At 41.6% G+C, this 26,521-nt stretch overlaps 2 protein-coding genes across 10 annotated transcripts in view; one reads left to right on the forward strand and one right to left on the reverse strand.

Annotated features, from left to right (window-relative positions):
• unc5a (unc-5 netrin receptor A) overlaps positions 1-9,501 on the forward strand; it is a 130,574-nt gene extending 121,073 nt beyond the window's left edge. For all 4 annotated transcript variants that reach the window (XM_056383273.1, XM_056383274.1, XM_056383275.1 and 1 more), the window contains 4 exons: positions 995-1,144; positions 2,904-3,068; positions 3,170-3,348; positions 5,501-9,501. In XM_056383273.1, coding sequence (XP_056239248.1) covers positions 995-1,144; positions 2,904-3,068; positions 3,170-3,348; positions 5,501-5,666 — 660 coding nt within the window. In that variant the 3' untranslated portion in view covers positions 5,667-9,501. The remainder of the gene's footprint in view (positions 1-994; positions 1,145-2,903; positions 3,069-3,169; positions 3,349-5,500) is intronic.
• Positions 9,502-9,925: 424 nt separating this feature from the next.
• Positions 9,926-26,521, reverse strand: part of pdlim7 (PDZ and LIM domain 7) — a 32,452-nt gene continuing 15,856 nt past the window's right edge. For 5 of the 6 annotated variants that reach the window (XM_056383278.1, XM_056383280.1, XM_056383281.1 and 2 more), the window contains exons 5-11: positions 25,521-25,717; positions 15,950-16,002; positions 15,443-15,710; positions 14,643-14,823; positions 14,352-14,472; positions 11,894-12,009; positions 9,926-11,552 (exon numbers count right to left, since the gene is read on the reverse strand). In XM_056383278.1, the coding sequence (XP_056239253.1) occupies positions 11,466-11,552; positions 11,894-12,009; positions 14,352-14,472; positions 14,643-14,823; positions 15,443-15,710; positions 15,950-16,002; positions 25,521-25,717 (1,023 nt within the window). In that variant the 3' untranslated portion in view covers positions 9,926-11,465. The remainder of the gene's footprint in view (positions 11,553-11,893; positions 12,010-14,351; positions 14,473-14,642; positions 14,824-15,442; positions 15,711-15,949; positions 16,003-25,520; positions 25,718-26,521) is intronic. The other variant, XM_056383279.1, reaches the window with a different exon arrangement.

Here is a 26,521-nt window from a genome sequence, read left to right on the forward strand (position 1 = left end):
CTGAGGTCTTTTCACACTACTAATTTCAGAGGTCTGTTTTTCTCTGTTGTAATATGCTTCTCTGATCGGTGTGTGTGGTAGCACATGTGAGCACCTTCCAAAGCACTGGGTTCTTAAGCACTCGCTCAGCACAAAGCATCCAGCTCAAAACCAAGTGATAGATCAGAGGAAAATGCGGCGGATATTATCATCCTGTTCCAGATGGTCATTTGGATGGCAACAAATGGTCCACTGAGCAAGTCCCACAGAGATTAAAATATTAAGCATGCTTTTACAAATCTCTCCTGGCACAAAAACAAAAATGAAATTAAGGAGATTCGCCATGCGAGAACAATGAGCAGTTGACTAATGGCTCGTTCACTGACTTCATCACAGCCCAGGTAGCCAGTAGGCCGAAATGGCAGCAGTATTTGCATGCTAATGCAGATGCTGAAAGCTGGGCGCGCACACACTGAGGCAGGGGATCAACCTTGTGGTGACATTAAAGCGCTGTGAGGACAAGTCGGCCCAGCCCGCTGCGGCCACATGCAGGGACACTATCTTCCTGTCCTAAGATGTACTGTACCCCTGCCTCATGCTCATGCTGTGTGTCTGTCAGCATGTGTGTGTGTGTGAGCAAGCAAGACTTGGTGTGTGTGTGTGTGTGTGTGTGTGTGTGTGTGTGTGTGTGTGTGTGTGTGTGTGTGTGTGTGTGTGTGTGTGTGTGTGTGTGTGTGTGTGTGTGTAGGTTTATCGGCTTGAGTCAAATTATTTGTATGTTCCGGCCACCATTCATTTCTTGATGCGCCTGTGTGCATGTACAGACAAATTCCTGTTTCAAACTGTACAGTTTTGTGTGAGTGATGCACCATAAAAAGTGAAAACAGGAAATCTACACAGTTATGGATTGTTTTGCACATTTCCACTTACCTCTGTGACCGTGATGGTAAATGTGTTTCCTCTGAGCCGTGACTCCTCTCCTCTCCTGTCCCTGCCGCTGTCTCTCTTTCATCAGGAGGTGATGCAGATGGAACGGCAGCTCGGGGGTCGGCTGATTGACGAGCCTCACGTCCTGCTTTTCAAAGACAGCTACCACAACCTGCGCCTGTCCATCCATGACATGCCCCAGGCGCACTGGAGGAGCAAGCTGCTAGCCGGCTACCAGGTGTGTTGGGCGGCCGTGGGGGGGCTGCAGGGGCAGGGAGTCACTCCAGATCAGAGCGGGAGCACAGAGATGTAATACAAGTGCCTTGCTGAATCTGTCAAATTTGTGTATCAGCCGGTATAGCACTTTCTAGTGTGTTCCTTTCTATACTCAATTCAGTATCTGTGTTGTCTCGAGTTATTTTAAATTGGCCATCCTGATGAATTGAAGAAGAATGGAGCAGGTGTTGGCAAAAGCAATGTTACTGAGTAATCAAAAGTTCTTCAGGGGCAACTTTTTATTGTTAATGAGGGTTCATGGTCTAGTCGTCTCCCTGGAAACTTGTTTTAATTTTAGTTGGTTCAGAGTTTTAATTAAGCATGTTTTGATTTGGCTTCAGTTGATCACTTTAAAGATTAACACAAAGGGGAATTTTTCAGTGCAGGACTCCTCTGTCCAATAACTTCTCAGTTTTTGGCACTGTGTGCAACTTCAAGTCATTTGTTGTAGTCGAGGGAACCGTTTGGGTGTGTGCGCTATCCTGTGGATAGAGTGTGCATGTGTTTGTGCGGTTGTTCCTGCGCACGAGGTGTATATGTGTGCATATTGTAGCCGGGGTGTGTGCACTAACCCAGAGCTGCAAGCTGATTGATTATCCTAGCTGCCTGCTCTCTCAAAGGGAGCACAGATGAAATATAGAGCACTATGTAAATATCTGGAACTTCACAACCCTGAATCTTGGAACCTCTCCACCCCTACTGCACTCCCCACACCTGCGTGGTCCACTGCACTGCAGCCCGGCGACAGAGACAACGGGGCTGTTCAAAGGGGACTAGAAAATGTTTCTGGCTGTAACTATGTAAGCACTGAGCACCAGGTCCCCAAAGAGAACACACGGGCTGTGCCAAGCAAGCAGCGGCAGCAACAATGCACCCAGAACAGAGGCTTATTACTCTGGACTGTGCCTGTTCATTTGGAAGTGTTATTCCCCTCTCAGCAGTGCGGTCAAAAAAGGCCTTTAGTCTCCCTGGGGCCCCATGAAGACTTTTGTGTGTTTCACCGAGCTCCCTGCGTCTCATGTCTGCCTGGGTAACAGTGCCCCCGTTTGGTTAGCGGGATGAACTGCAGCTTTACGAACTACTGAGTTCTTGTCAGCTGTTAAGCCAAAGGTGAAGTGAGGAGTTAGCGAGCCTTGTTTTCTTTTTTGTTATTTTTCAGAGTTGCCAGTCTGCTTCTCCTGGGATATGCAAATAAGACATGAGTATAGAGCAACAGAGAGAAAGATGTAGGAATTGTCATCCTTGAGTAAAGTCTAGCAAACACCTCTGGTAGCCATTTGCTAGACAGATGTTAGTGCTGTACAGTGGTAGTACTCAAACCTGTTATGCATACATATATAAAAAAAGGTGTGATGTTTCAGCTTGTACACTATCAGAATGATTTGTTGCCCTGCCCATAAATGCACCACCTGAGCATACCTGCAGAGAGAGGCCAAATCAACTGCACAGTAATGACTAAAAAAATGTTCCCCGTGCCAGAGATAGTCAGACAGCTCTTAACTTCCTTCACAGAAACACTGTCAGTGTTGTCAGTCTGCTGCCTCAGATATATTTAGCCATTTGCACCTAACGATGGCAGCTCACGTCAGTGTAATTAATGATGATCTCGGTGTATTCGAGACAGGCGGTCCTGTTATGGCGTGTTTCAGACATGCAGTACTGACTGTACCGCTGTGGTGCCGTTTGTGTGAGTTTTTTTTTTTTTTTTTTCTTTTCTGCAGGAGATCCCGTTCTACCACATCTGGAACGGTTCCCAGCGGTACCTGCACTGCACATTCACTCTGGAGCGGCTCAGCCTCAGCACCTGTGAGCTCACCTGCCAGCTGTGTGTGTGGCAGGTGGAGGGGGAGGGGCAGAGCTTTAGCCTCGACTTTAACATTGCCAAGGTAACATACGGCTAACTACTACTACTTAAAGGAGGAAAGGAATTGATTTTTTTATGCTGTGCTGAGGGAAAAGTTTGTTTTCTTTTTGTCATTCCTACCAGGACACCCGAGCCGTGGACTCTGAGTTCCTGTTAATGGACAGTAACGCCACAGCTCTGGCAGGGCCCAGCGCCTTTCAGATCCCTTACCTCATCAGGCAGAAGATCTGCAGCAGCCTGGATGCCCCTTGTCCCAACGGAGCCGACTGGAGAATGCTAGCACAAAGACTTAAACTTGAGAGGTAAATACCAGCTGTAGAGTACCATACCGCCTTATCTCATCACTGAGTGTTGGAGCACGCGGGACAGACAGCTTATACAAAAACCTCTCAAAAAATGCAGCAGAGCCTAATTTATCCAAACCCCCCCTTGAGAATATAGTACATTTACACTGCATGTACTTTTCACAGCGTATGTTAAATAATGAACATACAATCACACTGATTGTGAAGGGTCTTAGTACCGCAGGGGTTAACAGGAAACTATGAAATTTCAACAATTTTAAACAATCAACGTGAAGTGCATCGCCGACGGTCGAGTGTTTTTCCTGAAGTTCAGGTAAACAAGGTTCTGCCTTTGCAAACTAATCCTTTGACAGAGCTAACATTACAGGATTAATGTGGACTTGATGGATACAGCTATCATTTCTGTAAGAAAACATGACCCTCCCCCTCCTCTCTCCTCAGGAACAGGTAAGCAGCTTAAAGTCTGCAGCTAAACTTGTACGTGCTACATTCTGCTTAACAGCTGTAATTGGAAAGGTAGCGAGCTAGCTGCCCATCAGCGGCAAAAAAAAAAAGAAAAAAGATGGAATAGGTTTGGATCTGTGCCGACATCAGACCAATTGGTTCTAACAGTGACTTTATCACTGAAGTACCTTTAACAGAACGGAGCTAGGCATTGATCCCTTATCCTCCCAATTTAATTTCTACTTTGTAATGAAATCAAATAGGTACACTTAATTTGTCTAATCAACTTTATTTACCCCAATTAATCACAAATTGAATTGATGCACTACAGGTTTAATTAGCAATGTTTTGCTCAACATAATCAATTCCTATTTAGGCCTGAGAAAGGAACAACTGCTCTGTTGTTTGATCTGTCCTTAACAACATGTTTTTCCTGAAAAGGCAGCAGCTCCTTGGCATTCTGTCGCGCTGGATTTCTGTGTTTGTTTCTGTGTGGATAAAGTGTTCTGACCGAGCAGAACGGGACCAATCTATAAAACTTAAAAATGCCAAGAACCTTTTATTTTGATCTTTTCCTCCCAAGACTGTGCAAACGGCTGTGTCTGAGCCATACAAGATAAGCTCGTGTTTCACACAGCGAGGTGAATAAGCAGGGTTGACACGTCGGACACTAAGCTCTGTCTTTTTTATCTGAATAATGACACTGAGGTTCATTCCCAGACAATTTTTTTGACCAACACTTCTCTTTGTTGTGCTCTCCCGACGCAGAGGGAAGGCTGTGTGCGTTATAAAATCCGATTGACTCAAAATAGCAGAGTGACACTGTGTTTTCTGCTTGTGTACTGCCAAAGCAGCCACATGTTTATAACCATCAGAGGATGCTTCACTAGGCAAACAGAAGATGTGAGGAAGTAATGGACTCAGTCTGACCTTTGTCAAGGTGAAAAGGACTTGGTGGCGTTTTGGGCTTCCTGTCTCACCCGCTCCCACGCGGCAAAAACACTCACCCAGCATCACAGTCCCCCTTTGTGCCAAGAGTTAACGCTGTACTCTCTCTTCATTTTTTTTTTTTTTTATGTCACATGGTCTATGTAACAGTTAAGACCCCAGACATTTGAAGAACAGAAAAAGGCCATTAAATCAAACAAGCATCTTCGGGTACCGTGGAGATCAGGTCCCACTCAACATCAAATATACAGCTGGCTGGGGCCACTGCTTTGTTGTCATTGATTGGGTTTGATCGTAAAGGTTCCTGCTCCTAAAATGGAAAAGGTCACTTCCGACTTAACTGTGAAAGTCCATATAGGATTTACTATATGGGATTTAGGGCCAATTTCAACATCAAATAAAGAGGAATGAGGCTTATGCTGTTAAGCCTCAAATGAAAATTGCCAGAGATTCTGTATTTGATGGCAGTTTGAAGAGCTCGACTGTGTTCTTTATACCTTTCATCATTTTTTTACTTAGTGCTCCAACGGCATATCAGGATGTAGCAATATAACACAATAAAACTTGACATTGACAGAGTTACAAGAAGCAGCAGCACAATAAAATACTGGCTGAAAAGGTTTTCCTAAGACTGTTTCGGCGGAAAGAAAATGAGAGACTGTCCGTCTTGATGTGTGCACATTGCTTGATTTAATAAAAATGTCTCATTGTTGCCTCACTGTTATTTTTGTGTTCTCCTCTCTCCTCCTCTCTGCAGACACATGAGTTTCTTTGCATCCAAAGCGAGCCCAACCTCTGTGATCCTGGACCTGTGGGAGGCACAACATTTCCACAGCGGCAACATCAACCAGCTGGCCACGGTCATGGCTGACATTGGCAAACAGGAAGCCATGATTTTCCTGGTCTCTGATGGCGAGTGCTAACCCAGAAAAAGGGGAGAGACTGGTGTAGAGGAAAAGTACACAACAACAACAACAACAACAACCACCACAACACACAAAAAAAAAAAACCCAACAACAATAACCGCAGCAGGAATCGAAGAGCAGAGCTGTCCCAATGTCCCTCGTCTTCACTTTAGAAGATAGTAAAGGGTTTGTGTAGGATTGAGTCCCTTTTTCCCTTCGATCACAGTAAAAATCTTTAAACGACAGACCAAATGAGGGAGAAGGTAGAGTTTAGGTGTGTGGGGAAATGTATTCATGAACTCAGTCAATGAAAATAGCCTTTATTTTCCATCAGAGATTGAAGTTAAATTAGTCCACACCCTGGTTCTACTTTAAAGATCACCTTAAATTAACTTCATGCCTTTTATACAAATAAGCCATTTACGGCTAATAAGGAGCAATATGCAAACATAATGCTATTACTAATGGCCAATATTGCAAATTCAATGAATAATTTTTGAACTTGAGTTATGTATTAAATATTAAATAAAAGGGATGTGACAAAAGGTGCCAGTCACTTCAGGTTCAAGAGAACAGGCGACATATGCAATTGGCAGGTTCGTTATATATGACATCTCTCACTGAACACATTTTCAACAAGGTCATCAGGGTCTGTGAACGCCCCCTCCCCATCCACTCCCCGAACCCCCAGTCACAGTGTATAGATGGATGTCTCCTGTGTGTCATTATCTGTTTGTTTAAACACACACACTCACACAGGCGGCTTGTAGCACACCCTGGACTTACAGGTTTCAAACAGATTGTATGTCAGAGCCCCAAAAAGCCCCGTCTCATCTTGTTTGTGTGTTTTTTAGTCCAGCCGGTATCACTACTGTGAATGTAACATCTTGACATCTTGATTCAGCGAGACGCTTCGCAGCTTTCCTGCTTCTAAATCGATATATGTGGGGTTTGGGGTTGTTTGAACTTTTTTTTTTTTTTTTTAAAGGGAGGAGTGAGTAATATCTTCACTAAAGTCATACTGCAGAAGCCATGTCTATTTAAAGCCTGTGATTTTGATCCATCCAATTTATTTCAAGTCTTCTCCAATCGTCATGTGGCATTTTTCTGTTTCAAATTCCACCGCTAATGAAGGAACCCTAGGGCCGAAAGGCGTTCCAGCTGCATATATGTGAACACTGAATGTCGTCAAAACTCATTTCTAAAATGACATTTTCCCCTTGATTACATTAATTCTGTGGCAGAGGAGATGTTAAACATAAAAAGGTGGCCAAAAGGGTTATTATCCCATATGAATAATGCAGAGCACTTTCCCACAGAAAATCTGACTGCAAATACTTCAAGATCTTTACCAGGTTACTCACGTGGAGAGGGTAATTGTGCAGCTTTGTTTTTATAATTCATGAAGGAATGGTGGTGGGAATTCTATATTTGCTGTGTGGTAAGTAGCATTTCCACATCAGAGAAATGCTTGTCTCTCTCAGAAAGTTAAGAGTGGCTTATTCATACTGTCACGCCTCTGCTCACAAAAGATGCTTTGAAAGGGTTTTGTTTTTTGTTTTGTTGTTTTTTTTTGTCATTTCTAGCCAGCATGGCAAAAAACAATCCAGTAGATTCATGCAACAACCCATAAACTGCAACTACGCATTTGCTTATTTTTATATTTCGCTTATTTGCATTAATTTACACAGTTCTTACTTTTTTTTTATTAATGGATCTGTCAAGTCAGACAACATAAACACAGAGTATCATTGAAGTCCACTGATTCAGTAATTATACTTTGTAAAAGGTGTCAGCAATCCCAGACTAGCCATAGTTCTCTTCTCCGTCTGCCTCAGGGTTGCATGTGAAGTTGTCTGTTCAAAGTTGTAAAGAGAGCCCCTCTTATTGAATCCCCTCTCACTCCCAACAGCTAGCACAGCCCCATCCTACCAGCTCCTGTGGCTTCAACCTTTAACACTGACTGGAGCCTCTTTTATGATTGTCAGATATTTGGAATGTACATTTATGTTTCCTTGTAGTGGGAGGAAAGTATGTCTTTCTTTTGTCCTTTGTTTTTTTATAAGGCATCTGAGCACCTGTTAACTCCTTAAGCTTCTCTGCCATCACATTCAACACGCCTCCTCTCCACCAACAATGCTTTTTACAAATCGCTCTATTATTTAATGTAGAGATGCCATGAAATAAAATGTTACCCTTTTTTTAAATTAATATTTAAAAAAAAAAAAACCTTGAGCCCCTTTCAGATAAAACGGTGATACCACCTTAAATGAATCTTTTCATGTTGAAATGGATCATCGTCACATGTAATATGTAAATACTTTTTCTATTACCAGCCGTGTGCTGTCACTTTGCATACTGTATATCAGCAGAATTGGTAACCAAAGTTTTATGAATATCATTTGAGGCCACTACATCCTCATGTTGTTTCAGCGTTGTTTTACTTGCAGCTAGTATAGAACAAGTCAGAGTTGCTGTCTCTACTACTCTGCGGACTGTAAAGTCCAAATCATTACTTTATTATTCATTTCCTCACGTTTGTTTTTGAGGCAAATTAATGCTGTTTGTTCAAGCAGTAATATGTGTCGGTTAATTTTATCACTTTGTAAAGAAATGTAAATTATATTTTAATATAAAGCCAAAAAAAGACACTTAACTGGCGCAGCATTTGTCAAGTCTAAACCGTGACGTGTGTTTGCCTATATACTGTTCTTTGGCGATCTAGCAGTGAAGACTTTTTGCAGTGTTAAGGGTTTAGAGACTGTTTTACAGGAGTTTCTATACATATTTTGTTTGTCCTTACATTGCATCGTCTATCTGATTATTTCTCCAACTGTAAGCATTTATATACAAGGTGGAAACAGTCACCAGTGCTTAGTGAATCACTACACCGGGACTGTGTGGAGGCTAATTGGAGAAAGAGGACATCAGTTCTTGGGACACTGACAAGCCAGTGTTGACACAGCATGTTTAGATGAGCCATGGCAGTTGTACAGTCAGACTGTGTGTGAAATTTTATCACCCCTGTCATTGTCTTGGATGTGTTGTCTAAGCACATTTCAGTAATGTAATTCACCAGCCGCCAGGATGTTCAGCATCTATCTTCACATCTAACTTGTCCAGCAAATCTAACAAATCTGCAGTTACTGTGTGTGTGTGTGATGAATACAGTTCCCTTCATGATGAGATCTGGGCCTGATAGTTCTGTGTAAGACTCGTGTCAGTAACATACATGCTTTGTTCAAGGGTTTATCATTTCACCCGTTTCTATGGGGGAGAACCGTTACATCTCCCAACTGTACTTTTTGTGTCACTCATTACTAGTCAGTGTCAAGGACAAGCGTGTGTTTGTGAGTGTGTATGTGTGTGAGAGTGAGACCAGGTGTGTGCATACCTCCCCGTCGCTCTGACTGAACTGTTTTCTTTTTGAACTAAGAACAATAGACTTCTGTACTTGTGAATGGTTTTTCTATTTAGTTCCTTGATTCAATGTTCCTTGCCTTTCTGCAAGTCAAAAATGCTGTATTTATTACATGCCACAGCGCTTATGCAATTGTATAATCCTTTTATTGTTTTTCTTTCTTTGTTTTTTAACCTTTTGTGTTCCTTATCGTCAATGTAAATTGTTGTCAAAACTTTTGTGGCAATGGAAAAACTTCTGCTAAGGGAGATTTTCTGTACTTTTTGGACAATGATATGGATTTGTGGGTAGAATTTTGGAAATTCGTTTCTAAGTGCTTTCAAGTATTTACTTGGCCTTATGTATATATATATATCTATCTATGACATTTCAGAAAGGTATGTATAGTAATTCAACCTGAAATTGTTGTAAATAAATTATATATTGTTAAATCAAGGACTAGATCTTTTGCTTGAAAAAAATGTAATTGTTGCTTAACAATTAATTTTCATAGCTTTAGTACTTAATGTAAGATATGCCATCAAATACTCACCATCGCTCTGAGGAGAATAGGAACATTTGACATTTTAGGAAATACACTTAGTCAGATGAAAAGATGGATGCTGCTCGTGTCTGCATTAAGTACAGAGCTAGAGCAGGTTCCCAACCTTTTCTTCACAGGTTACAAATGTTGAGTTGTGACGGTGACCTGTGATAAAATGAATAAATGAACTCGATCTGTAGTTTACCTGACCAAAATATGGACATGTGGTCAGCGCAGAAAGCTGTGAAAAAAGGCTGAGTGATTTTGAGTTTAAAATATTTTATCAGAAAAAGGTCTTCAGAAGGTAAAGAACGAATCTCCATGCTCAAAAAAAAAATCTGTTTCCTTCTCACATAATTTTATTTTCATTGTCTTAATGAGCTGAGATAAAACCATCTAGTGAATTAGATCATTTTGTTAACCTTTCAGATTTTTTTTTTCCCTTGATGCCTTGGGGGGTCCCAATCCCCAGAATGGGAACCAATTTTGGTAAGAAAGCAAATAAGTAAAAGAACACTTACATCAGACTTTAGTGATTAAATGGCTACAGTAGTGATACACTCATGTCTACAAGTTCAATTAATTGTTTCTTTCTACATCTACAGGATGTTTTCATTCATTCAAGTTCACAAGGGTCTCGGGGTCTTAGAGGTCAAAAAGCTGTTTGTGTAATGCTTGAATTTTAAAAACACAACACGCAAATAAGAGCAAAACACGTTAGGAAGTCTATTGTCCTGTTGTTGAGGCGCAGCTGTTAGTAAGCGCTAAGACAGCCAGAACCTCAGTCGACACAAAATCTTACAGATGGGTTCCCCCTCTTAGAAACACTTCAGCCCACAGTGTTCGGCCCCAGCACATGGCAATACTAAATTATTTTATTTGAAACGTCCAGCAACTAGAAAAACAACACTTACAGGCCCATTCTGAAGCAATATAAATACATATTCAACAATGGCTTGAAAGTACTCGAAGGAATAATCACAATATCATAGTAACACAAGGGACACAAACACTTTAGGACTTTTTTTTCCCCCCTTTACATAAAAAATGTCCAATAAATGATGACCATTTCAAAGCTTTGACAAATATTCTTACCATAGCAGTGTGAAAGATTTCAAAACAATACCACTTCCTCCAACACCCACATGTGTGACTATTAAAACTGGATCAATTATTACATAACTGAAAATTACAGCTATTACCCGCAGTATGTGCTCTGATTTGCTAAAGTGATAAGTTAAGCAGTTAGTGCTTCTATGGAGAGGTCCAGTCAAGCAGGAATGGGATGCCCCCCTTTTCTGCTTGACTGGACCCCCATTATGCTAACAGGCACTGCACTGAGAGTCAGTGAGTGGGCCAGGGTCCTGAATGGGGCCACCACTTCTCATCACTTACTGCAGGAGCAGTAATGGATCATTACCGCAATGTGAGACCATTAGAGGCTCAATGGCTCCTCCAACTTGGAAGATACAGACTTGATGTTACTTCAGACTGAACGAGGGTGAGATAGTGGAGCCGTGAGAATCTTTCTCTAACTATCATCAAATCTAGATTAACCGCAGCTGCATTTTAATGTCCAATCTATACATGACTTAAAAGTCAACAAGTAGGTGACATGATATGAATTAATTCCTTGACTACTTCCAGTTACACAACTCAGCATTTGGTATTAAAGACAGTAACATTTGAATTGTCTTAATAGCACAGTAAAGTATTTGAAGCTGCACAACAGAAAAATAGACTACGTTTAACTAGGTGTGTGGTTGGCAAAGAGGAGATGTAGAGTGTGTGCAAGTGTGCCAGAGGGTGGAGAGGGGTAAAGAGGAGGGAGAGAGAGATGTGTCTCTTCCTCTGAAGATGAGGCTTGATCTCTCACACTGGAGCAAAAGCATGGCCTTTGCACAGGGGCTTATCCTTCTTCGAGTAGAACGTCTTCCCCTCCAGGTTGATTTGGCAGAGCTTTAAAGATGAAAGGAGACAGACAGACAGAGACAGACAGATTTAGAAACCAGGGCAGAGGAGATATCAGTCCTCAACATTGCCAGTCTGAATTTACAGAGTTTTCTCCTGGCCAGATAATATTATTTACTTGACAGCATTTACTCTCAGCTTTCTTCACAAAATGAGAGAGAGCGATGGAGATAGACTGCGTGTGACAGGTTAGAAGAGAGAGACAGAGGGCAGAGCTCGGGGTCCAGAGATGGAGGCAGATTTTTCAGGTGGCATTGTGCTGGGACAGCCAGAAGAGATGGGGCAAAGAGAGAGCACCACAGGGAGCCATATCAATCAAAATGACTTACAGCACAGACAAAGCACGTATCGTGCCAGCTGTAGCCCAAGGCCTCCAGAAACCGATCCCCGGCATCAATCTTAAAGTCACAGCCATGGCATTTGGTGCCAAACATCTTCTCGTAGTCTGAGGAGAGAGAGCGATAATAGGAGCAGAGGTGGTGAGCGGCAGAGATACTGTATTTGAAATAACAATCAGACTAAAATAATGAATTCAAAAGAGCTTTTATCATCCTTATGATCAGGTCGAGCATCATCCACGGCCTCCACAATCACCATATGTAAACATCACTTAACACTTACAGGATGTTCTGGAGCACCGAGTGTGAAATAGGTTTTCACCTCTTTGATCTTTTAAAGAGAACTGGAGGCGTCTCCTCTTGAAGATGAGCAATATCCCACCCCACACACACCCACCCACACAGACACCTGCCTTACGTTAGTTACGAGGACAATCTGACATAATGCATTGTCTAGCCCCTTACCCTAACCATTACAGATAAATGCCCAACTCCTAATTCTAACCTGGATCCTAAAACCAAGCATTAACTCTCAAACAGCTTTTTAAAGTTGTGAGGACCGGCAAGTATCAAGTATCAAGTGTCCTCATAACAATGGTTTCAAACCTAAATTTGTCCACACAACACCCCCCACACCCACACACACACACACCCACAGACTTAAGGACTCGAATGACGGCAATAACGATGGATGAAGCCGTTTTGAAGTCAAACGTTGGCTCTTCTCATCATTTGATAACTTTGCTGTTTACGTTATTTTGTCTGCCTACTGTACTGCGGTGCCTTCCCAGAGTTGTAAGGGTAGGATTAGGATGAGCGGAAATTGCTCCAGATACTTAACTGGATTTGCCAGTCTCTTTCATCACAGGGACTCTGGGTAAAGTGTCAGGTTATAATGCTGCTTCTTGAAAGTGAGTGGGTGAGAGCTGCACAATCCCTGCAAGATGCTGAGGCAGCAGAATGTTTATCAGAGCTAAAGGCATTAGTCAGAGTATGAGTACTCAGGTTCTGGCTTTGCCTCTGATAAAGCAGCGATCCACGTCAGAGCCTCAGTAGTGAGCGAGAAGCACGCTGCCCTGCTAAATCATTTACAGCATAATAGAAGAGCACACACCATTCATAAAATCCAATAGAGAAATGTATGAAGTAAACTGGGGCTAAATAGATTACAGCAGATGAAAACATCACACTTTATGATTGACTGTGGTGCGCGCCAAGAGATTCATGATGTAGGCCCATGCCAAACCCCACAGCAATAATACACCAATGCCGTTTGTTTTACAAATAGTTTGATTAAAAAAAATGAAAATGACTCTAGCTAAACTTGAGGGAGGCTGTACTGAGGGGTTCTTTTTTCAAAAGAAATAACTTGATCACAAAATGCACTCTGCAAAACCTCTAAATCACCCAGTGGCTGCATTTTCTCTGCGTTTGTACCCCAGCGTCTGTTATGTAGCCCGCACTGCACTGTACTTAGCTATGCATCCATTTAAAGTGCAAAGATATGACATCTTTCATCAAACAAACTCAATCACAAACTTAATGCTGTGTGGCAGGATGTCAGTCCCCCCTCTGTTCATTCATGTACTTAAAGCCCAGTGCAGATGTACGATAAATACATAAAGCCGGATCCATGCGATCCATGTGTAGAATTACAGGGGGTCTTACATGAATGGATACGTTCACAGCTGGCAGCGGAACTAATCAATCTTCACACTGAGATCTGAGCACGCTTTCCTTTGCTAATGTTTCACATTTTCTGCTACAGCATTACCTTTAAATATCCCCTGCCTGTAATTCAGGTTTAATAATCAATTTCCTATTTAAACTATGGTTTCTGTGGGCGTCTCTGTGGTGGCTAGTGCTGCTGCTGCTGACCATCAAGTTTTTCTTCAATTCTTCTTCCAGAAATCACATATATATGATTTTTTCTTTTATTCCCAGCAGCGGATTTTTCACCATGGTGATTCCTTCATCTCTTTTATGAAGCCTCAGGAATGTGGGACAGGAGGCGTTGTATTATTAAGTATGAATGAGAGAATGAGTGTTTAGTTTGAATGTGTTTTCACTCAGGGAGGACAGAAACAAGATTATTGTTTATTTCAATAACACTAATTAGAAAATATCCTCACGTCTTTACATTATTGTTATTACTGTTGTTGTTGTATTGTTGCACTTGCCAGGTTCTTACTGCGTTTGAGCAGCCTGAATACAGACTGACTATAAAGCACATCTTACAGAGTATCACTGGTGTCATCACTGGTGGAGTAGTGGGTGCAAATAATTTACTCTGTACAGTCCACCACAGAGAGCACACACGCGCGCGCACACACACACATTAAAACTTCTACTGCAGTTTTTCTTTTAAGATTGTTTTCTATCATTTTTGTAAGTAATGAATTATTCAGACTGCTCAGGTGCAGTGTATGTCAACAGTTCAGTTTCTCACCTCTCTCACAGTAGGGTTCGCCCTCCTCCATGTAAAAAGCTTGGTTCCTGATGGCAGTCTTGCAGGCTGCACACTTGAAACACTGAACATGGTAGGTCATCTTCAGGGCATGCATGATTTCCTGACAAGGTGAGAAAAGGTTGTAATTTTTTTATTTCAGTTTAGCCAGTGTTGCTAAAGCACAGTGGAGGTACGATCAACTCTGTTATTCTCTATTCAAGTGTAAAATGTCTCTCCCATGTTTCTAGGTTTATGCTCTGACTTTGCCGGACACGATGAAGCAGCTCTCACCCCTGTGATCTTCTTTTTGCACTTGGCACAGTTAGGAGCGTATCGGTTATCGTGGCACTTGGTGCAGTAGACAGACCCTCTCTCCTCGAAGAAGCCCCCCTCGTCCAGGACCGCCTTACACTGTGAACACGCAAACTCCTCCGGGTGCCAAGAACGGCCCAGCGCTACCAGGTACCGACCCCTGGACAACACACACATACACACACATAAAGAACACATCAGAGGCATTATCAAAGTCTGAGAAATAGTTTCTACTTTAAACGAAGGAAACACAAACAGATGCGAGATGAGCTTGCCCAGATATTTCAAACTATGACCCATATATGATGAAATCTGGACTGGACATGCCCCCGATCACAGCATTGTAAAACGTCTTATCAAAAAATCTCCAGATAAAATCCAGATTCCAGAAACTGGAAACACCTGTTTAGTTCCACTGGCGAATTTGTACCGTCATTTGTTGGAAAACAAATCTTCAAGTCTTTGCTCACAACAGTGACCAGAATAATGACTAAGATTTCTCTGTTATCTGCGAAATGTGTGAAACGAGATTTAAATTATTTCAAAGTCAGCATAACTCTTGTCTCCAGTGATAACATGACGTCTCCAAACTCTGTTAATTATGCTGACTGACTTCATTTGCTGCAGACATTCAGTCAGTATCGTTGTGCCTATTAACTGTCTTTAATGATGTGTCATTTTTCTAACAGGGCTTTGAAGGGAGCAAACATTGGGACTATTTTATTCTGGTAAAATGAATCAATCAAACTGTCAGCGTGGACAGGGCTGCGCAGCGTCACCTGATGATTTTGTTGCAGGCGCCGCATACTGGGGTCCTCCCGCTGTCTTCAGGTGCCTGCTGCGCTGCCTGCAGGATGGAGCTGCGGTTCTGCATGGGTGTCGGCTGGACTGGCTGCTGGTGCTGGGTTACGACGGTGCTGGTCTTGTCCGGGCGAAAGCGGTCGGCGAAATTAGGGTCAGTGACCCAAGGTGGTCGAGAGGAAGTACCCGAGCTGCCCGCTGCTGCGGCGCCAGTCTTGGAGCCTGAGCCACAGAAACCGAGGTGATCTGTTTAAAAATTACAGCACTTTTTGGCCATGACATAATTTACGACTTAATCATGTCACAAACTGGGGACACTTTAATGTAATATACATGCTCCCTCCAGATGTCTGTTGTGACAGGTTTGTGTGTCATGTTGTTTCTGCTGATGCTCACGTATTGACACTTAATAAGAATCTATTAGCACAACCTCTGCTGGATGCTGCTGCGGTTCTTTTTACGCATCAGCAGGAGCAGAAACTCACCATCTGGTTTATCTGCTGCCTGGGCCTTGGCAGGTGAGGGAGTTGGCTCAAGGCTGTGGGGAGAAAATGACTAATTAGTAAAGGTACATCTCTCTCTCTCTCTCTCTCTCTCTCTCTCTTTCTCTCTCTGTGTAACCATGGTTACTGTTCAATGAATGAACTTCATGTTGGATATCAGCGGCAGTGGCTGTCTCAATTAAATTGTGCCACAGATTACCTTCTGTGTGAATGATCATTAGCATCATCATCATTAATATTAAACAGTATCAACAGGGTAGCGTGGTGTTCTCACCTGTTGTGGCAAGATAAGCTGGTTTAGTGGTAAATTCAGCTGCATGTTAAAGGAAATACATGGAATGGTTTAATGGAATTTCCTCCAGAAGAATTGAAATATTTGTCTGTCCGCTTTACAAAAATCAATCATGTAATTAAAATAATTCATTTTGAACAACAAGTTATTTCAGCTCTGCATTGAAACGGTTCAAGAGCTGCTACTGTAATGTGAGCGATAAGCAACATCTCCTTGGATTGACTGATGTCACTCACAGGCAAAGTTAGAAAACGGAGAAACTCATCAGATGTGTTGTACTGTCAGATTTGGATGCAGAAGGGCTTCACTTCCAGACTGCATGTGCAGAAGTGTTGAAATAAAGAGTTGTTTCTACATTTCAAAGTTCTGTTACCCGCAGCAAGCGTCACTATATTCAGAAAATCTTCAAACCATGACTGAGACGGAAAAACAACTTCTGAGCCAAGACAGTGAGCTCTGGAGACATCTTATCTGGGGAAAAATATAACACTGCCTTAGGCATCTATCATGTTTACATCATCAACTGTGCCATCTACAATAAACTAATGAAAGATGATGAAATCATTTCTCATTTGCAAATAAAAAAAAAAGGAAGATGTGAAATGAATTACCCTGCAACAGCCCTGTTATATAGCATCGCCTGTATCAGGTTGAGTCTGCCTATCAATTATACTCCTTATGTATTCATACAACTAAACACAGGAAGTTACAGAGGCAGGAGAAGTTATAGAAATGCAGCTGGGAGCTATGTAGCAAGAAGAAGAAGAAAATCAGTCTGCTATTTTCCAAACAGCATACTCTGAATAATAAAGGACATTAAATCCCTTTGCAATAGCAATAAGATGGCTTGCAAGGCTGGTGACAGGGAGAGGAAGTTAAATCTTTCTAAATTAAGGAGGGTAAAAACCCTTGCCAGGAGATTTTTGGTAAGAAACTACAAAAAACAGAGTGAAGGAAGAATGGAGTCTGGAAAACAAGGATCTCTGGCAGCCGGGTCAAACAAAGGACAGAACAGACCTCTTTCAGTCTCTTTGACTCAAAGGCCCTGGGTCAGCTGCCCTCTACCCCCACGCTGGCAAGCCTAATCTCTGGAACCCCACCTAACAACTCACAAAACAACATCCTGGTCAACGCTGCGGCCCCAGCTACACACCCTTGGCACGCTGCCCTGTATGACAACAGGCAAGTGGCACTGACTTCTCACACACCTTTGAGACGTTTGTTTGGCTCCACCTCACTCTGGTGGAGGTTGCAGTTGCAAATTGGAGTACATCCTCCTCTACAGCAGCTTATTCCCTCCTGGAGCAGCCTGGGTCATGTTTCCTTGACATTTCCACTGCTTTCAACATCCTCCTCCCCCCCGTCTGCTCAGCGAGAGGCTCAGTGTGCTGCAGGTGCACAATTCCTGAATCAAAGACAGTGCAGACAGGAGGGGTTTTCTGACGGTTTTGGACATGCTGCAGAGCAGCACCCCATGGAACGGTTCCTTGACATTTCCTGTTCACTCTGTACACCTCAGATTTCAGATTCACCTATGTTTATTGTTTGTTTTTGTTTTTTTTGGCTTCCTTTCCTGTTGGATGCACCGTACTGAGCAATGAGGAGTTTGTTGGCAGCTCAACACCAGACAGAGTTAGGACCAGGATTTGATTTCAGATAGAGTGAGAAGCCACTGACACATGTCAAACTTCCATAGTGACAAGGCAGAGGTGATGCAGCTCTACAAGAGCCTGAATGTGTCATTTGGCAAAATGTCAAACAGTGGGGGCACATCTTAGAGAGCAGAGAGTGCATTTCTACATATTGCTCTACATTTTTAATTAACAAGCTCTTCCTGTCGTTCCTCATTATTTACAAAGCACAAAGAAAACTAAAGGAAATTTGCAAATAATTGATAGAGGCTGTCATTTTTTCTTTGTTACATGTATAATGTTAAAAGGAATATCTTTTCACTTTTTAAATGAACTATTACACATTCTTTGTTTCCTGTTACTGCTGAAATTTCTCCACATGGTTGTGAACACTTATTGCTACAGAACCAGAGCGCACCATTGAGGCATTTATTTGGCAACAATACCAATTATCTTTTAGTTACCAATGACCACATTATGACCTAACCTTCATTTACATTTTCTAATGTAATTTACTTATTTCTTAAAAATAGAAGCTACTCCAGTTTAGAAAATTCATTATTTCTTCAAACGTTGTTAGGCAGTGCATTTCTCACTCACTCCCATGGCTCACATTGTTTCGTTGGTTTCCGGTTTCACCTGCCAAGTTTCTGTTCACATGTTTCTATCACAAACCATTAGGAAATATCACCCTGTTACAAGGTTTTCTTCTGGCCAGCTAAAGGCAAAATAACATTTTGTACCTTTTCCACAGACCAGCTTTCTGAATAGTGTGCAGCTGTCTTTTTCCTTAAAAGTTATTTCTGTTTGTACATTTAAATCAGGTTAATACCCGCCCATCAAAACTATTGATCTCAGCTTAGGTCTTTTCTCTCTCTGGTTAAGAGCAGAAACTCCTCAGCTGAACGCTTAAATCTCATCATGTTGGTCTTTTCATTAGCTTTTAAATACTCTTGAATATTTTTATTTGAGGCAATTGCAACAGACTAAAGGCCGCATTTCCTCACTGCGGACCTCTGCACTTTATGAATGTGCATTACTTTATGTGTGTGCTCATTTGTTGTTTTTATGCCCGACTACCCAACAATTTTCTCTGTGAGGCAATAAAAGGAAACCTTGAACCTTGATCTTTGAGGAGACACCCCATTAATTCAGAACTATATAAATACTGAGGAAAACTCTGCTTCTACATAATCATTTTTGTGCAGTACAAGTAAATAAAGAAATTGTTGTGACTCAGCTAAAGAAAGAGAGAGTTGAGAGTTGGATATAAAGAGATGGATCATTTTAAGCTTCAACAGTGAAAAAACAAGAAGAAAAGAAACACACAAAGAAGAAAAGGACGGAGAAGCAAGAATTGCTTTTTTTCAGATGTTTTATATTTTTGATGACAGCAGAAAAAAGTACAGATTTATCTTCCTTTTCTTTCTTAATGGTTGGAGAAGCCTACTAGATGAGGGGGTCTGAAATGAAAACTCTAAAGGATGAGGAACTCAATAAATGGAAGCAGGCAGAGACAGAGAGTGAGAGAAAGACAGACAGATCAAAGGGAGGGTCTGAACTTCACAATCAAAGAAGAATAACGAACAGAAAGGCGCTTCCCACTGCTGAGACCCCCCTTCCCACCTTCCCACTCGTTTACTCCAAGTAACGCAGTGTGAAATGGAAAATAGGGCTACAGACACAGTGGTCCACAGTGTTGTCAACAATCATCAAGTCAAAAATTCAGAGGGAGATCTTACACTTAGGCTCAGTATGCAAGGTTCCACTTTGGGCTTTGTCATCTAGGCTACGTTTCTTCTATTTTTGCTTTTCTTTATTTCCCCTTTTTCACCCCATCTGTATCTGAGGTGAATTTGTTAACTGCCATTGGACGGTCGGCTATCTTCGTCGTCTGTGTCACGTAGTCGTTGCGGTGTGGCTATCGCTAGCAGGCTCTGGCTGGGCTCTGCATCCCATGGCGTCTGGGATGTCGCTCAGGATTTGATATTGAGAGCGCGAGCAGACCTTTCGTGGTGCCAATCCCTCAGACGGGCATAGCGGGGACTCTGAATCTCAGTGAGGAACTTTTCCCTGACCACAGTCAACAGAGATAAACAGGAAGGAAATAGATTGTTGGGGAGAGAATAAATCAAAAGAAAGAGCATGAAAGAGCAGAAAGTGGAGCAAAGTGCAGAAAAAGGTGAATAAGTAGCAGAGGAATAAAACAGGTGAAACAGCATAGACAGAAAAAAGACATGACAGGTTTGGAAGGTAAATTAGAAACTGAATTTAAGGAATAGTACGACAGTTTGTGAGATGCACTTATCCACTTTCTTGCCAAGAGTTACATGAGTAGATTGATTCACATATCTGTTTGCACTAAGATAAACTAGGTAGCTGTTGCTGTAGCTTCATGTTTAACAAAGACTGGAAACAGCTAGCCTGGCTCTGTCCAAAGGTAACAAATCCACCTACCAGCACCTCTTAAGTTAAACTAATTAACACATTAATTGTTTGTTTAATCCGTAGAAAAACCAGTGTAAAAATGACACAATGTGGTTTTACAGGGGATTAAGTGCCAGATTATTTCTTGGTGGGGGGGTGCACAGTCCTTTCCAGGAATTGAATGTGCTCAGCCAAAAAGTGTGACTCAGACAGATGCAGGTTAGTGGATTTTGTTATAGACAGAGCCAGGCTAGCTGTTTCCCCCTGTTTCATTTCGTTATGCTAAGCTAATATGCAAGAAAGCAAATGAGCAAAAATGTCAAATTTCAGTTGAAAGCAATTAGTTAATTATACCATGGAGCAGATCCTTGTACTAATGATACAAAGCATGTACAAATCACACAACAAATGCCAGTGTCTGAACAAGCAAAAATGTCAATAGCAAAATATCAAAGGCAGATTTAGAAGTCGAGATATTATTCAAAATGATTGCCAAACTGAAGCCTTCACACACAAGTGCACAAACACAAACACTTGTGTTCAAACCAACAACACTCAGGTTTTTACCTGGCCCTCTTCATGTTTTCATCATCTGGGTCCTGCACTGAGAGATCCAGGAGAGACACACACAAATCAGCATGCCTGACTGATTGAGTTGACACACACCTACTGTTGCCTTTTGACAGACAAATAGCCAGTTGAGCACATGCCGACCCCGGCATGATAAGTAATAATATACATTATATTGTAGATGTGCAGTTGATTTGTCAGACTGGTTACAGTCATGTAAAAAAAAAAACATGCATCGCTGTCACTGAAGACAGCAGCCACCTGACAGTTCCTGACTCTCTCCACAGCTGAAAAATGGACACCCTTGTCATCCACCTTCCCTGTGTCACTCACTCTGCTGTCATTCTCACTGATAGTCACTATGAACACATCAGATCAACTGTTCAGTGCTCCTACACCACCCTCTGTATTGTCTCACTCTTCAGGCCTGAGTCCTGACTTACTGAAGTCGGTGCCTGTGAGCTGGGCCAGGATGCGGAAGGAGCGGGACTGTGTGGTGCCGGTGCGGGGCTGCCAGTCCTCAGTGTCCTGGATCAGCCTCTTCTTGCTGCGGTCGTTGGGGATAAAACAGGGCACGTTCTCCACCCTGAGGCCGTGCCTGCACGCACACACACCCAGCAGCAGCACACAGCAGGCACAGTTAACACAATCCCATCAAGGGACTACCTACTAACACCAACCCAGCTAATCAGGTGACCTTAAAAATAAAGAACATCCTGAACAGATCATGCAATACTTAGGAGGAATGATCAGTATCACAGTCACGCACTAAGTGAGCTAATAGGTACCCATTACTGAGATTTCTCATGGGCACACTGCAGACTCATAAATGGACATTACCACATCAGAAATTGTATTTATAACTGTCATTACAATCAACAGGAGAAAAGCTGTCAGACTACAGAGCCCAGCCTTGTTTGTAGAAGAATTTTACAACAAGCTTTGATTCTGCTACACAACTCAAGAAGCAGCACAAAAAATTCTTTTCATTCAAACATCGTTTTTTTCCAACACAGCATGCATTCATCAAAAAGCGAGTAGAGGATGAAAGATGAATGGTTATTAATGACCTGGCATCTTTGTTCTGTAAACCCAATCTGAATCTACACAAGAGCATCAACACTTTTCTCTCATCATTATTAGCCTGGCCATAATAACCTATATAACCTATAAGCCAACAAACCAGCCGGCATGCAGCCGCCCCTTACTTGGCCTCTAGGTACATATCATCATAGTAAGTAGCTTCACCCCTGTAGAACAGACCAAAGATCAACAAAGACAGATTTATGAAGTTAACAGAGGAAAGACAAAGACAAAGGATAGAGGGGGACTAAATAATTAGGGAGAGATTTTATTAGACATAATACTAATATATGTGTAATTCTGGCCTATGTGTCAATTAAACCTGTCCTATATAACGAGATGCTAACTGGTGATTTAATGGGAAATGGTCAAATGGATTCTAACAGAGCAGTGGTTCCCAACCCGAGGGTCGGTCCACAAAGCTCTGCAACAAAGCTACACACTGCTTTGTTTAAAGAGGTCACAAGACAAAAAAGTTGTGAAACACTGTTAAAGGATGGGAAATATTGTATGCGAGTGTAAATAACAACTTAAAAAGGCAAACAAGCAATTATTATATTGTACTGGATTGTAAATGGAAAAAAAAGAAATATACTAACTTGTCAAGAGTTTCCATCTGCGGAGTTAAAACAAAAGAGGAAAACAAAAGAGAGAGGAAGAAGTCAGAGTTCAGCTTTGGGTTAAAGGAGAGACAGAACATGTCAATGTATGACAGAGGTTTTATACAACGGAAAACCAAAAATACTGCAGGATGCAAAAAACATGCAAGAGGTGACACGAGACATGCTGTTATTGTCAACAGGCTCTGTGAGAGAAAGATGGCATTGTTTGCTTGTCAAATCATCTATTGTCACCCTGACCTAAAATGACTCCCTAGATTTGGCACAAAACCTTTGCCGTTCCGCTCCTCTCACCCATGTGCACAAATGCTTTTCAGTATTATGTAAATGCCTGCGCATTTGCCAAAAAAAACAGCCTTGTCTAATTTCTGGGTCCCTGCAGTTAGTCTAATTTTTCATTGTACTCTCATACACCGCCTACAACCACAAATGCCACAGCAGTGACCTATTATGATGTCAGTGTAAGCTCCGTAAAAACAATATCACACAAAACCTGTTTCAAGACAACAGGCCTGGACACATTACACATACGTTGTTTACATCAAAACCGTTTACTGTCTGAAGAAATCCAACAATGTCTTCATCAAACTGGGCTCACACTTTAATTAGGCTCTATTCTTTTCAAAAATGGCCGGACGAATGAGTTTGGGCTGTTGGCAGAGAAACTTCTCAAGCATGTGAAGCCTCTCTGGAGTAAGCAAGTAAGGCTGCTTAAATAATCCAGCACCAGGGCAGTAAAGGGTGTGTGAGAAGTCAGCAGAATTTATGAGTGAGGCTAAATACAGCAACAGACCGCATCTCACCAATGGCTGCAGTCAGACCACTGCCATGACCCAAATTACAGGACCCAGACTGGCCTATCCTTCAAGACCATTTCATGCCATACTGTCAATTTCAGGATCACTTAAATTATATCTGGATCCGTTCCTGGAGTCCTTGTAAAATCTGAAAACCTAGTGGAAAAATAAAAACGGGAGAATACTGCCATTTATCTTTTTTGTAATTATAGCTGCAAGAGGTCATGGGAACATTAACTTCATTTTAATACACAGCAGAAATGATTGGAGCTTTAAAACTGCCACCGCCAACCAGTCCAGTTTACATGCATGTTTGTGGTTATGGCCAGAAATGTGTCTTGTGTAGTTACAGTAACCTTTGACCAAAAAAAATCTAATAAGTTCATCTTCGAGTCCAAGTGATTTTGAACCATATTTGAAGAAGTTTCCTGAAGGCATTTCTCACATATCACGTCCACAAGAATGGGACGGACGGACAGACGGACTAACCAAAAACATAATGACTTAGGCCACAACTGTCGCTGGCGCAAAACAATCAGCTTTCACACCAAGTTACTGTTTTTTAATAATTTACAACCAAAGGTGAGAATCAAAATTTTTAGTTTTAAAGAATAACTTTTAGCAACTGCATCAGAGATTCACTTTTCCAACACAACAGATCAAATATTTACTTGAGGGACTAAACATGAGAAGGGCTCTCTCTCTTAGAGCTGGTAAAACATAATTTCACCTTTTGGCTCATAAAATCTATTTAATTGATGATTTAGTTGCTACCCTGGTTAAACAGTAAAAATATGAACCATGATCAAGCTTTTCCATCATTATTAGTCTGTAACTATCTGCGCAGCCCTGTAATTTCTGCAGCGGTAACTGCCGACAGATTCATGGCATCAGTCTAAAACACTTCAATTCTAAAATAAATTTGTTTCTAGTGAGATCATCATTGAGGTTAATTATTTGTAAGCATAATGCAAAAAGAGAGCTATAATTAAATGCATTATTGGAGGTCTGACTTGACTTATGTAGTGATGCTTTATATAAAGAAAAACTGAAGTCACAACGTGAGCTCCATGACAAGCAACACAGTCTTTGAAAGCTGAGAAATACTTTTGGTCCAAAGTTTAGTGCAGAGAGTTTGAAGGTATTTTAATGGATTTGAAAATTCTGCCATTTATACAAGATACAACGAATAATCACAACCTCTAAGTAAAAAATCTGTTGAAACAGCAAGTCACTTATAAAAAAGGTGGACTGTTTTGCAGGAAATGATAAAGACTGTTCTACTTTTTAGTTTGTTTCTCTGTCTCTCTCTCTCTCTCACACGCACACGCACGCACACACACACACACACACACACACACACACGGAAAATAAATCTATATTTACTAAAATAAATCATAACATCTGCAGCGGTCAAAACAAAAAACCCCAACACACCCAGAGAAAAAATAAAATGGATTTTACAAGACCATAAAACTGTGAGTGATTATTGACACATCCCTCAGTAATCTCTGTAAAAACTGTTTTTCATCCGATAAATTCCACTGTAGACGTCTCTCAGCTGGAGGAAGCCAGCGTGAATTGCATATGTCAGCTAAATATTCGCTCTTCTCCTAACAAAGTGTTTGCTTTCACCTGTCTGAGCCAAAATATGATGAAGGTCAACAAGATCATTTGGGTCTGTTATTACAAAAGGTTTGACAACCTCCTCCTTCTTGTCTAAACTATTCTATGGCCATGAGTCTATCATCACACCATCCATAATGGCAGGTTACTATTACTGCTGGTGTGTTTAACAATAGCATACGTTTATACAAAAGTTATCATATTTTTGCCATCTTGTGTATTAAATTACTGTCAGACAGTGGAATCATTAAGTTGATCTCAGCAGTGAGTCAGCAAACATTTATGATGTTTATTCTTTATTCTTTTCTGTAATGTTTCTTAAAACCGGTGACATAGTTACAATGACAACATACTGCAGAAGTGATTGAAGTAATGCAGTCTGGAAATCCCAAAGGAGTTATTTTCTCTGAAGTGTAAACCCATAATAATGAAACGTCAAAAATACCATTAAAACCACATCAGTCACATTGTGGTACCAAAGGTAATCGTGTTTATTTATCCACCTACCCATTCTGTGGCTGCTGCATACTGGCACGGCCCTGTGAGCGCGGAGTGTTAAGTTTAGGCGAGTAGGCAACAGGTTTTATAGCAGGTCCTGAGTTGGCACTACCACCACCTGCTGTAAATGGCCTCGCCATCTTGTTAATGGTTGTGCTGGGGGCAAAGGAGTACTTTGGCTGAACAGAAGCCGGAGCAAGTGAGTCCTATGAGGGTGTGGAAGAGGGAGAAAATGCAGCACAGTGCACAACATGCATTTAGAAATTTCTGACACACAGTAAAAGTTCCTTCTGCTGTTGCACAATCCCAAGCTTTGTGTGAAGAAAGCTTCCCGTGCAGCCCAATATTTTTTCATAGCAAATGATTACTCAATGCTGCAGGAGCAGCTCTGTCAAAGCCTCCGGGCTTTTCTCTGCGCACGGAAGAAGTGCTTAAGAAGTGTGAACACAGCCATTTTATTTGTGTTGGCAGTCAGCCAAGGACTGGCCAAAGTAATCTGCTACTGTCGCTAAAATGAAAATGCTCAAAGTGAGAAATTGTCATATTTGACTGACATGTCTCACTAATGAGATTCCTCACTGAGCATTATGCATGGACTGCAAAAGAACACCTACTAAAATGGAACATTGACTTTGTGTGAGTATTATGTTCCAGCTGCTTCCCTAAAACAGCGTGCAGCACAAAGCAGTTCATGACACCACTGTGCTATTCAAACTGTAATCAGCTGGGCAAGTAACTCTCGAGGGGCTTCACAATGAAAGCAAATGTATCAGTATTTTTCTGGCATCAGGGATTGTGCAAGGCATTACAAAAACAGGCTACAAGGAATTTCAAAGGAAGATTCGCCACACTCATCCAGCAAACATCTCATTTAGCAGCTCACTGATGCTTTGCTAATGCACAGTGCAAGGACTCTGTGAGAGCTTGACAGGTGACTCAGGTGAATCAGATGAATTTAAACACAAAGTGACATAACACACTGTTGAGGCCATTTGTGAACAATGATAAAA

This window comes from Seriola aureovittata, chromosome 8, assembly GCF_021018895.1.
Source record: "Seriola aureovittata isolate HTS-2021-v1 ecotype China chromosome 8, ASM2101889v1, whole genome shotgun sequence".
Classification (NCBI taxonomy): domain Eukaryota; kingdom Metazoa; phylum Chordata; class Actinopteri; order Carangiformes; family Carangidae; genus Seriola; species Seriola aureovittata.